We start from the raw sequence: 13458 nt of genomic DNA, 5'->3' as shown, positions 1-13458 counted from the left end.
GGTTAGGTTTGTCCAAAAAAAGAGAAAAGGAAAAATGCACGCTATGAATTTTCGTTCGTATGCGCCAAAGGCCGGGATCGATAATAAAACGAATTAAAAGGAGCTCTCGGCGTGTGTATGTATGTTACATATATTCTGCGATTCCCTACACTCGTACAGAGCGCGCATGCGCGTGAGTGGCGTTAATCTCGGCATTTACAGCGGTTTAGCGGTGTCAGCGGTGCGTTTGTATGTATATACACAGTGCGAGGAGCGAAAAGTGCTTGCTGTAAATTTAAATGATCTAAACGATCTGTAATTTCGATCGGTTGACACGCTCGGTACGAATCAAACTTTCGATTATTATCGCGCGGTCACATCAAGCGAGTTCGCGGGTGAAAAGAGGTAGACCCGCTCGATTCTTTCCATCACATATATACGTATAGTCCTGCAACGTGCAGGTCATTCATCTTGCTTGGATAATGGCTCGGTATTGAGAGAAAGAGAGAGTGCGTCTTAACGGCCGATTGTCCATTCAGCTAGCAATCCGTATTATCAAGCGAGAACGCGAATTATTTGCGACGACATGTAGAGAGTAAACGATGCGACACGACGATATTACGAGATATCGTCCAAAGTGTGGCCTGTAATGGCGGCTGATGAAAAAGTTTTCCATTGCGCGCCACATATGTTCGTCGGGCCGGGAAGCGTCTAGAAATTGGAAATAAATCGGACAGCGAATTGTCGCGTTGTTAATCCACGTCTTCGATCGTTAGATCACATCAGTCGATAATAATCCGTGATTCCTTCTCGCCCGTAGTTTTCCACGATGTCTGAGAACAGCGAGCACTCGCCGGACGACACCGAAACGGAGACAAAGGCGATGGAAGATCTTCCTAACGATTCATCCAAGAGCGAAACAAAATTAATGAATCAGGTAGATACGGCTCTGCTCGAGGATGAGGAAATGCCGACGTACATTAGCGTGTCTAGTATCACAAGACCAGATGACTCGGACGTTAACATGAAGCAGCCCGAAAATGAGTCTCAAGAGGTGGAAGAGGATCGTAGCCCGAGTCCCTATCCCAGCGACGATCAAGCAGCGAGTAGTGTGTATGTTTTATCATCTGGAGAAGAAACCGATCAGCATCCTTATAACGACGAAGATGACGAAGATGAATATGGAGATAGTGACGGTAAGTTTAATAGACTTGTAGATAATAAGAGAATACAATTGGCTTAGTACATATTATTTCAAGTAAATAGTCGATGTCTTTGCACTTATAATATTGATATAACTGTATATTTTTTAGTATATATTTTTCATTATGTTACAGATATGGAAAATTTAGAGCTTGATAATGATTTTGATTCGGATCATCCAAGTAACATGAAGCATTTAATGGATGACGAGGACGATGATGAAGATGACGAAGATGAAGAAGATGATGAAGACAATCCTAGACAAATGCATGATGATGATAATTACGAAACAGATTATTATGATGGAAGATCTGATGATTTTATCTTTAATAGGAGATTGAAAAATCGTCACAAAGAAAAGAGCCTTTCTCTTCAAGATTTGAAAATATACAAGAATAATGTGAATGATGGATATTTTAAAAGAAGACACCCACAAGGTTTAAGGCCAAATTATCCAAACATTTCAGAGCAAGCTGTTATGTATTCTATGATTCAGAGAAAGCAACCAATGCCAGAAAAATATCATTATGTACAAAGCAAAGTTAAACGCTATATCAAAGATATAAAAGAACAAAATAGACGTTCCATGGAAAAACATGTAAAACAACATCAGGAAGATACAACTCACTATAAAAGCAACAGCGATCATAAAAACAATGATACAGAAAAAACAACGCCTATAGTGATTCACAAGACAATAAAAGATTATGCCCAAAGAATGATCAAGGAGTTACAAATCGCAGAAAAAAACATGATGGATAAAGAGGCCTATGATGCTATTATTACGCCAATAATATTGAATGGACAAGAAAATAAAAACTGTTTAGAGTCAATACATGAAGAATCCATACAGACTGAAGTTCAAATAGATATACCATTTGAGTCAACACAGAATGAAAGAGATCTTGCGAATATAGATAGTAAAATGCAAAAACAAAATGGAACAATTGAAAATAAATCATTAAAATTCAATTATACTGATAAAGAAACTCCAAATTTTCCATCTCTTACTCAAAATGGTCATCAAGAAGTACCAACGGTATTTTACGATTTGCGAACTTTAAGTTATGACGAGTATATGCATGGCACTTCTAATTCTAGTCAAAAAACTGATTTAAATAAGAACGCCCATGTTATTGAGCAAGAACATATTCAACCTGAGGCATTTAATAATTCAGATCTAATGGAAGTATCCACAGATGGAGAAGAAGATACTTGTTCTTTAAGGATTGAGAATATAAAAAGCATTAAGACAATGTCAGATGAAGCAAAACATAATAATGAGCAAATACCTCTTGAAAAAACAAATGAAGAATTTAAGACGACTTTGGATACTTCAGAAGTTACCACATTGAAAAAGAAATTAACACAGAAAACTGTAAAATATAACAGTCTGCTTGATACATATCAAAAGCAGCTTATGGAAAATCTAAAAATGAAACAAGAGTTGGATGAATTGAGAAAAACATTAGCAAAATATGAAAAAGAAAACAAACCTCCGGAACAGAAGGTTGCATCAGTTCAAACAGACATTTTTATCGATTCTGTATCTAATCAACCCCAAGATCAAACTGAGCCTACACATGTCAAACAATCCAACAATAAAATATCAGGTAGCAGTGTCGCTTCGACGTTAAGCTCTATAGATCAGTGGAGTTCCAGTGCCTGTAATTTATCAGTATCCATTAAACCACCCGAAATAGCAAAAACATTACAGTCTGACGATAGTATAATACTGACTGACGGTACACCAAGGAAAACACGTTCATTATCACGCGCATTTATTACTTCCTCCCGAATCTTGCAAACTCTTTCAAGTATTACACAAGGAAAAACAAAGCCAGAAAATCCATTGGTACAAAATTCAAAGAAAAGATCAAATGAAAATGTATCGATGGATCTGCAAAATGATGATAGTAGTTATCAATGTCTCCCTTCCAGCTCTAAGAAAAGAAAGATTACAGACATTCTTGAACCATCTAATTTTCTACAATCTTTTAAAGTTTCCCAAGCCTCTGTAGAACTGCATCCAAAGTTAAATGAAACGCCTTCAGAATCCCAATTTAAAAACTCATGTGATTCAGTAAATAAGAATGTAGATTTGCAATCAAGTTTACCTAATGCCAATACAAGTCAATTAGGAACTGCTACATCTATAGTAGAGAGCAAGACAGAAACCGCTGATGATCCAGAGGATAATGTAAAGTGCTTTGTATATCGCGAGGATGAAAATAGTAAAGATCGCAGTTTTCTTATTCTAGCAGAGGAGGCTGAAAATGATAAGGCTATTAATGAAAAAGGACGCAGACGAGAATGCGGTCCATACTTACTTGGTAATGTAGAAGTAAGAATGTCTGAAATGAACGGTACAATCAACATTTGGGGTAAAGAGGTAAGTGATCTTATAAATTATAATTAAAAAAAACTAGTTTCAAGATTCTGTTGTACTCAAACTAAAATGTATTTTTCAGATCAGTCAAGAATCCACTGCTGAAACTGAAAATGACACAGAAGCATCTACTAAAATGAAAGATAAAAATTATCATTGTTGGCAAAAGACGCCAAATACTAGATTCAATGGCAGTAATTTAGTATGTTCAACAAGTAAAAAATCAAAAAGTCCTAAATTTGAACTATCTTCAGCAGCATCTAATTTTTCATGTCTAAATTCACCTTCGTTTAACATAGCAAAAGCATCTTGTTCTACAGATAAAGCAGATAAATTATGTAGTTCAAATGCGTGTGAAGACTGTGATTTCTCAAAATATCGTAAGGAATGGCAAAGATATAAACGAATACATCCCCAAGAAAAATTACATTCCTACTGCACTCATGATATAGACACGTCAGAGAAGAAGTGCAATTGTTCCTTACATAACGAAAAGCAAAAGTTCGAAGATAGTTTTATTTATAGCAAAGAAAAGTTAAGCACCCAAGAACATCGACAAAGTTTTTCAAGAAACCTAGAGCCTAACAAGCATTTACATGAAAATATTGCCTCAGAAGATGACGAGCACATTTGTAAAAATTATACGGCGTATCATTCACCGCACAATCCAGAGAATTGTCAAGAAAATCATAAATTTTGTACTATGTTAAAAGAAACTTGTGAGCCACTAATAATGAATACAGATCGGGAATATAACGAATCCTGTAGTCACTCATCTCCTAATATACATGAAGAAGAGCCATTAATAACTCTGAAACAATGTAGTGAAAGACCAGAGGTAAGTTTACATCATTTATGAATAATTTTATGAACATAACAAAAATCTGTATGATTATAACTGTATGTGTGACTCATTATAATTATTTTTCTTTAGATGAGACGACGAAGAATAATTGGGAAAAGGGTACGAGGAATTTTAATGGATCTTGTACGAGGGTGTGGAGATTGTTATAATTCTAATCCTAATGTATCCAATAATAACAAAAGCTGTACACACAAGAAGGAATCTTATTTAAGAAGTTCTCCACAAATCAAAATTTCGCCGTGTGCATCTCCAGAACCATTGTGTTCAAACGCAGGACAACCTGGAAGGTGTGCTTTCAAATATTTCTTAAAACTTTTTTCATTATACATAAGTATTCCATAATTGTGGTAGCAACTTGATGTAACATCATTTATGAAATTTATGATATTTTTTATTAGTAAAAATGGAAATCTCTCTTGAATTGTAATAAAAATAAATATCTGTTCCTCTCAGATTATATATTCTTTCAAGATTGTTTTACTTGTTTACAGATGCTGCCATGCGTACGCACAGCGAATTGAATCTCAACTGGAAGAATTTCGAATGGAAATGGAAAGGATGCGATCACGTTCGGATGCTATTCTTAATATGCTCAATATGCTTCATTCAGTGGATACAAACTAAAGAAATCCATCTCAATGTTATTCTTTTTTTTTCATATGTACATATATCATATTTTTATTGTTTATTTTTTTCTCAACCACTACAGAACTATTATAGTATCGTCCTACTTTATTGCTTATAAAAAAACCATAGTTGTTAAATAAAACATATAATGAAAAAGATATGTTTACATCCAATATATGCATATCTAACAATGATACATGCCACTTTTGTTAAAATTTCTGATAAGAAACGTTGTACCTATGCATTCATAATATATTTTCCATGTGAAGAAATTAGTCTATGTGAAATAGTATACGATAAGTACTACAATTAAACCATATGTTAAGAATAATGATATAAGTAATTGTCACAGTAAAATGTGCATAAGTTTTGATTTTATTTTTTTATATTTCAAATGTGTTGTTTATAATTTAAAAATTTATAAAAAGGGTGACACGATATAACAATTATTTATCAATCAACTTTATCAATTGTAACAAAATGTCATTAAAGTATAAATGCATAACAAGGTTTGTGTGTGACGTCGAGTAATATATTTTAATTTCGCTATATATATATATATATACACGAACATAAATATATAGCATTATTATTGAAAAATCATGTGCATTTAATAGTTGCAATCGCAAGAATCGTCTATTGGCAAAGCACTTGTCGGTGCTTCTCCTTGTCCGAGAAAGATATTACTATAAGAAGTCTTGAGATAGTTTACATGACCTTGTAACGATTTCATACGGCCTTGCGCGTGTTTAAATGCCTCGTTTAAGTTATTTATTTGACTCTGCATCTTTTGTCTGATCTGCATGCATTAATGGGAAACGTGTCGTAAATACACTCTTGTCTATTAACATTTCTACATGGTATTTGCAATTGTTACCTCATCTCTGTCTCGTTGGGCGGCACGTGCTGTTGCTCTACACTGTGCCAATTGCCTTTCCATTTCAGCAATCTGGCCTTGCATCGATCTTCGCATAGTTTCACATCGCTCCTTTGTTCTCGCTACTTGTCTAGCGGAATCCTCCCTTATCTTAAACAGGAAACTAGTATTCACGAATAACATTTTTTTATCACTAAATCAACACATACCTGTTCCAACATTGATGACAGTTGCGTGTTTTCATGCATTTTCTCGTCAATACGTTTTTGCAACTGTGCTTCATGTTCCTCAAATCGTGCCAATGTGTTTTTCATTCTTTCGTTTTCGTGTCGCAACTCGCCACACTTTTTTTCCATCTCTTCGGACTTGCCGGAACCAAGTCCCCTTTCATCCTACACATAATATAGTAATTGATTATTTTTAATTAACATAATGAAGTTACTATTAAATTATGCAGCAAATTACAACCTGAAGTGTTTGATGCTCGGTGCGCAATACGTCCAATTGATTTTGCAAAGTTTGAATCTTATCTTTGCACCCTAGCAATTCTCGCGACAAATCCTCGCAGCTACGTTCAGCGACTAAGCGCATCTGTTGCGCTTCCTGCATCTTCATTTGCATTTGTTTCAAAATATCTGGCAACGGTGCAAGCTCAGCTAATTTCTCTTGAAATTGATTCTAATTGCATTAATTAATATATATACAGAATGAAAATATCTTTACATAACTCAAACAAATTGCAATTATATTAGTATTTGATATACTTTAACACGTCCGATCTCCAAAGTAACATTCTCATTCATTCGTGCATTGTCCATTTCCATGAGATCTAATTGTCTACGCTGTTCTTCAACTTGTTGCTGGGCCTAAGATTATATTGATTTCATTTTTATAATCGCTTACATTTGAGAAAAAAATGCATCGAATATAATTTATTCAAAAAGTCGCAACGATAACAACTTGCAAATATTTATTGCGATAATCTTCCAGTTGAGCAGCTTGATCTTGAATCAAGGAACGAAGTTCTTCTAATTCATCTTGCGCTTCTCGAAAGCGTTGTTTCGCCACCATCAGAGCTTGTTCCTGTTCGATGAGATGTTCCTTATGACCTGTCTCGAAATTAATATACTTTTTGTTACATACATTAAATCGGAACTTTATATCATATAGTTCTTATTTCTATAGTGAATTACCTTCAAATTTTCTCTTTTCTGTTTCTAGAAATTTTAATCGCTCTTGAACGTCTATCAGTTTTATCTCTATTCGTTCCTTCTTTTCCTTTACATCGCGCAAATCTTGCTTGAATTTCTCTGCTTCTGTCCTCATACACGATACCTCACACAACTTATTTTTATAATCATCTTGAAGCCGGGCGTATTGTTCACGAAGATCGCGTAATTGTTGAACGCAAGTATTAGTGCCCTTCGGTCATAAATTATATTATTACGATTATTCAAAGCATTCAATTAAATTTGCTTTAGTCTTACCATGGTAGCGTTTGTACAAGAACCACTGCACATTAGAGGTGCAGCCTGTGCAATCGTCTATATTCGATAAAAAAAATATATTACTTTTTACTCGCTACTTATCAATTATCTGTTTAAATGGCAAAAACAAATAGCGCGATCTAATTGTGGAAGGTAGCATATAAAAATTATAAAAATACATTAAAAAGAACCCTTAGAAAAAAGAACTGATTAGTATTTCAATAAATTAATTAGTTTTTTCAATAACTGATGATATCCCTGGTGAAAAAATGTCACTGAAATTACTCTACGTTTTGGAAAATTTCAGCGAAATTGCTGAAAATTTGTTGAAATTTCACTGAAAGTGAATTTTTCAGCTAACATATTGAAAAATCGTTGAAATTTCTCTAAAATTGAACTGAAATTTCTCTTATATTTTGCTGAAATTTTGCAGAAAAGTATTTAGTGCTGAAAAGTGAAATAATTTCAGCGAAATTTTTCCGCCAGGGACTGCAATAATTGATAAAATATCATCAGTTATATGGTTAAACAGTTTATTGGAACGCTAATCAGTTCTTTTTCTTAAGGGAAGTATACACGTAAAAACTCATATTGTTTGAAAGGTGAATATTATTTGAAAAATTTGGTTAAAATAAAACTGTACAGGTATCTGTACAGACACTGCAGGTACCTTTGAAATACCCATTAACGGAAGTCCTGGCGTGGGTGTCATACATGTCGAAGTCAGAGGTGGGCAACAAGCGCACGGTGCACAAGGTCCTGTGCATTTGAGCAATTTACGTTGCTGTTCCAATTGTTGTCGCTCTCGCTGCACATTTGCTAATTCCATCTGCATGTTACGTACCTCAGTCTCCATACTGCCTAATTGCTGTTCCTGGAATCATAAGATGAACCGATATTACACATTCTATAGATTTTATCAATTAGTTTTTAACTATTTTTTTACACAGAATATCAGACATAGAATTTATTATGTATATATATTTTTTTTTACCATTTCATACAATTAATATATGAACAATAAATAAAAGATTGATTAGTTTTGAAATAGAAATGTATAAAATATAAAAATTATCTCTTCTCTCACTGGTTGTATTGTGATTTATCAGACTATAAGGAAATGTAAAGATTATATTTTCAAAAAATTTTTTAATTATTTTTATTTACATTGTTCTCAATTTTTACTATTGTAGAAAGAATCGCGTTTATCTCCAACACATTTTAAAACTTACTAATTGTTTAGTACTATTGCCATATGTTGCAAGTTTATCTTCCAATTCTGCAGGACACGTTCCTCGAGGAAGCAATGGTTTAACGACGACTGGACCTCGGGAACACATCTCTACGTTTTGCAAATCGTTGCTATCTGCGAGGTAACGTTCCTCTGTTGGCGATCCACCTCCTGTAAGCCTCGGTGAATCTGCGAGATTGAACATTCTTTTTTTTATAGAAAAATTCATCGCCTTTGCAAACCTTTTTTTAACAGATATGCAAAATATCTCGTTTCTACTACATTATTTCTTAACGACCGAATTACCATATTTTGTCAATTATTCGTCTTACTGCATGCAGTTTCCGTAGTTGGTGATAAAGTGTCAGTGTACGATGATCGCAAACAGCATTTGCATCGGCAGTAAATGTCGTCTCGAGGTTGCGCGTTGACATGCGGACGCGAAGATAACGTCGGTGACGTTGATGGAGGAGACGGAGTAACACCTGGGCAGGTGTAACAGCAAGTAGGTCTAATCACTAGTTGATTTAAAGTAGCCAATTGGCGACTCAACTCCATATTTTCTTTGACAATTATACGCATTTCTGCTTGCAGACTGCATACCTTCTTCTGTAAACTTTCGAGAGCTGTATCTTTTTCTAGCAATGCTTCTTCTAGTTTGTACCTATTTTGCAAGACAACACAGCTTTCCGTACAATCTTCATTTTTCGCTTTATTTTAATATATTATAGAATATAAGTGAGAGACGAATATAAAAAGATCATTTAAAAGTAAGATTAAGATGTTATAAAACTTTCGCGAACGAAACAATCATTAACGTGCACATTTCATTCATTGTTATGATATTAGTATATCATAAAACCGAGTTACGTATAAGTGACGTATGATTGACATGCTTCAAATTGCTGAAAACATCGTGAAATCGTCACCGAGGGAACCGTTTAATTTTCAAACATTTTATTTGATCGTCTATTATTTGTCATATAAATAAAATAACTATCGGGTATTAAATTCTTTTTTGCATTATATCAAGTGTCCTAAAAAAGTCAATTGATACATTTGTTTCTGTTTATCTTATTCAAAACTATAATTATTTTAACTTTAGTTTAAAATATTAAGTTTGTTCTTTTAAAATATATAGACATCTTGAAAAAAGTAAATCTAAATTTAACTCTTAATATTTTATGCCTTATGCTATTTTATAATAATCACTTACATGTATAGCCATCCCTGGTGAAAATTTTTCTCAAAATTTTTCATATAATTTTTTAGAATTTCTATATAATTTTTCAGAATTTCTATATAATTTTATATAACTTTCTTACATTTTTTTATATGAATTGGAACACTTCTCAAAAAATCTACATCTTTTCTAAAAATTTTTCATATATATGTTATTTATGAAATATCGTCAGATATATATTTCTTAAAGTTTTTATAAGTATAATTTCTAATGAAATTTATATATATATAAAATTTTTATATTAAATATAATTCATTTATTTCATTTATGTATTTATAGAATATATATTTAGAATTTATTATACAAAAGACAAGCATACTTTCCACCTTCCAGTTGCGCATTTTCTTTGACCAATTTTTCCTGCATCGTTAAAGACTCGGTTAGTTTGCCGGTTAATTTTTCAAAACACTTTTCCTTTCCTTTCCGTTCGGTATCCGCTACTACGAGTTTTGGAAGCACGTCCGTATAACCGCAAACAATTATTCTTGGAAGTCTAATAAGAATATATGATTGAGAATTATATCTTGATTGGCTAGCAGCATTTTGTTTGAATAAAATATAACTTACTTATCTTCAGGATATTGCATTTGCGGTATCTCGAAGTGATCTTCTTCTAAAATTTTTTTGAATGGTTCTATGTCTCTTTTTCTTATCTCAGTTTCTTTTTCCACTTTACGAAGCCGTTCTACTTTCTCTCGCGCCTGCAATATATTTATCGCATTATATTTTTAACAAATAGCAATATATTATTTTATTGATTTCATTTTATTGACACGCATTATTGCAGAATTTCAAGCTTATCGCAAAGATATGATTACATGTAAAATAATTTAAGTAGGATTATATATAGATATTAAATATCTTTTAAATATTTTCGTAATACGTATACTTTTTGAATTTTTTGTGTCAATTGTTCTAGTTCCGCTACTTTTGAAGTAAGAATGTTTTGTTTCTCTTGAAACGCAAGCTTATCTTCTTCTGTTAATTCAGGTTTCTGATTAAGAAATATTATTATAAATTATAATTATCGTATTAATATAAAGTTATATTAAATAATAATGAAACCTCTGATTACCTCTGACAATTCAAAAACTTCACGCTTTAATTGTTTGACTTCATCCGTTAACATAATAAATCTCTCATTCATTACTTTTACTTCTATGATTATATCATCAGTTTTAACAAGTGCATTTATTATCGGCTTTACAATTTCCTCAGATTTTGTCACTTCATCTACACTTTTAAAATATACTTGTAATAACTTGAAAATGAAAGAGGGAGAAAGAGAGAGAGAGAGAGAGAGAGAAGAAATAATTACAATTAGATGCTATTAATCTATATCATTTGTGTTATTAATTTTAAATAATAGAAATATATCTTTCATCAAATAGAAAGAATAAAACAGAGATCCTCTGGTAAATTATCTCTATCTTTAATTTTTTTTATTGTCATTTTATTTTTACCATTGTTTTCAATTTTGTCATCAGCTTTATCTTCTTTAATTTTGATTTCATCAATTTTAATTCCTTCAATTTTATTTTTGTCATCAGTTTTAGTTCCTTCAATTTCGTTTTTGTCATCAGTTTTATTTTTCTCAACTTCATCTTTGTCATTAGTTTTATCTTCTGTAGTTTCATTTTTATCTTTATCCTTAGCTTCATCTTCTCGCTCATCCTCATCATTATTCTTTTTTTTAGTTTCAATTTGATGTTCTTTAAGATCTTCTATCGCAGCAGATCCTTCGTCTACGATAGTATCTTCAATTGTAGCTTTCTTTTCTTCCTCTTCTTGTACTTCGCTGTCCGGTATCTTGTTTTCAGCCATATTTCTACATACATATGTTATTATATTTTATGGTGTTATTAGATATAACATATAAAAATACTACGTAAATAAAGAAATTATTACACTGAGCGATTTTGTTGATAGTGAATCAAATCATTTAATTCCACGGATTTTGAGACTTCCAACAGGAATTCGTTTTCTTGGTTTTTCTTTATTTGATTATTTGTATTTTGTTCAACTTTTACTTTGTCACATTTTTCATACTGAAAAAATTATTAGTTTTATTATAATATAAAGTATGCAAGTACCATAAGTTATTTCAGCCCTTGTTACTCTTACTTTTTAATGATTTTGAACAATACAAAATTAATTCTTGTTACAAAAGTATAAGAACAAATAATTGGAGAATGAAAGCGATAGAATATTATGATATAATAACATAATTACCGCTTTGAAAACAAACGGCTCAAGATTTGTCTGTGATGAAAAAGATTGCAGAAATAATACTTTTACGAATGGTTCTGATTTTGTAGCATTGGATGTTTTGATTAATTGTTGCTTATGGTAACGGAATGCTAAAGGAAATACATCACTTAAATTCAATGGTTTCTTCAAGTCGAAGAGAGATTCCAACGAACCAAATGCGTTTTTCTTTAGGCATGATGTATTATCGCAATATTCATCGTTTTGCTGAAGCTTAGAATAGCTTTGTTTAAAACTTTGTCCTTTCGAATCGTGAATGCTCTTTGCTTTGGTCGGAAAACGTTCATGCATACGAGAATAGTTTTGCAGAGAATTTTTTGCACGCGGCCGTCGTTTCTGCATAATAGGAACAACTTTTATTGCACGTAAACATTTTTTAAATATTTTATTTTACAATATTTACAATCTTTTGTATCAACGTAATTTTCTATACTTAAAATATTGTATATATATATATATAATATAATAATTTAATAATAATACTAGAACATATAAATATAATTATTATATGATATGTATTATCTAATGTTTTTATAAAAGTATGTTATAATAATAACTAAAATATTTAATATCATTATTTAATAGATGAAACATTTTTCAATTTTTTCAATAGACTAATTTTAAACATTCAAAAATATATCGAAAAGAAGTTGATGTATATAATAATAAATCAGATGTCACATATACGGTTTCCTAAAAGATTAATCATGAAACATGTGTACCGTTTGATATAAAAGAAACAGAATATTTTATTTTTATAAATATTAATTTTACCTTCATATTTTTACCTTCGAAACACAGCACCGCGTTCTTTACTTGAGCCAGCAAAATGTAGTGATATTTATATGAATAACCTGCGATTTCTTTGTTATATTTCTTGTAATAGTTACTTTATATCATCAAATTGTATATGGCAATTTGAATGTAATGGAGAAATATTTTTGTGTAACTGACCAAAAAGGTTGTATGTGTAATATAAGAAACATTACATATATAATGTACATATGAAAAGAAATTAAATATTTCATATTATAATGTCACTATTGAATATTTTGCTCACTTCAAAACATTTCGAACTTCTTTTTATCAAATACGTAGTACGTATGTCAATTATTTTTATTTTATGTATATTATATTCCAGACAGCACACAATATATGTAAAATATTTACAAAATATTTATAAATATTTATAAAATTTATTTTAAATATTTTGTAAATATTTTTGTGGTCTTAGATTGCACAGATTATAAACATTTATTATAAATATTATGAAATATTTATTGTAAATG

The 13458-nt window shown here is 31.6% G+C and overlaps 2 protein-coding genes across 4 annotated transcripts in view; one reads left to right on the top strand and one right to left on the bottom strand.

The window, feature by feature from the left end:
- LOC108723633 (kinesin-related protein 4) overlaps positions 1–5181 on the top strand; it is a 5582-nt gene extending 401 nt beyond the window's left edge. Inside the window, exons 1-6 of one of the 3 annotated variants that reach the window (XM_018449529.1) lie at positions 236–320; positions 800–1175; positions 1317–3574; positions 3654–4409; positions 4506–4723; positions 4928–5181. In XM_018449529.1, the coding sequence (XP_018305031.1) occupies positions 809–1175; positions 1317–3574; positions 3654–4409; positions 4506–4723; positions 4928–5060 (3732 nt within the window). In that variant the 5' untranslated portion in view covers positions 236–320; positions 800–808 and the 3' untranslated portion in view covers positions 5061–5181. Of the gene's footprint in view, positions 1–235; positions 321–366; positions 385–799; positions 1176–1316; positions 3575–3653; positions 4410–4505; positions 4724–4927 lie in introns of those variants that run through there. The other 2 variants (XM_018449530.1, XM_018449528.1) reach the window with 2 other exon arrangements.
- A 396-nt stretch (positions 5182–5577) lies between these two features.
- LOC108723636 (myosin-3) lies at positions 5578–13020 on the bottom strand. Its single transcript, XM_018449533.1, has 18 exons — positions 12944–13020; positions 12134–12505; positions 11365–11729; positions 10977–11134; positions 10791–10895; positions 10469–10602; positions 10221–10394; positions 8991–9322; positions 8660–8847; positions 8071–8301; positions 7428–7484; positions 7134–7362; positions 6901–7049; positions 6705–6806; positions 6409–6618; positions 6150–6332; positions 5941–6090; positions 5578–5862 (listed from the first exon to the last, which is right to left on the bottom strand). The coding sequence occupies exons 3-18, from the start codon at positions 11723–11725 to the stop codon at positions 5674–5676; spliced, it is 2952 nt and encodes a 983-aa protein (XP_018305035.1). The 5' UTR covers positions 11726–11729; positions 12134–12505; positions 12944–13020; the 3' UTR covers positions 5578–5673.
- Positions 13021–13458: the final 438 nt, after the last annotated feature.

The sequence above is a fragment of the Mycetomoellerius zeteki genome, unplaced genomic scaffold (genome assembly GCF_001594055.1).
Source record: "Mycetomoellerius zeteki isolate Tzet28-1 unplaced genomic scaffold, Tzet1.0 scaffold248, whole genome shotgun sequence".
Lineage (NCBI taxonomy): Eukaryota > Metazoa > Arthropoda > Insecta > Hymenoptera > Formicidae > Mycetomoellerius > Mycetomoellerius zeteki.
Note: the sequence above shows the minus strand (reverse complement) of the source record. Positions and strands in the feature narration are given on the sequence as shown.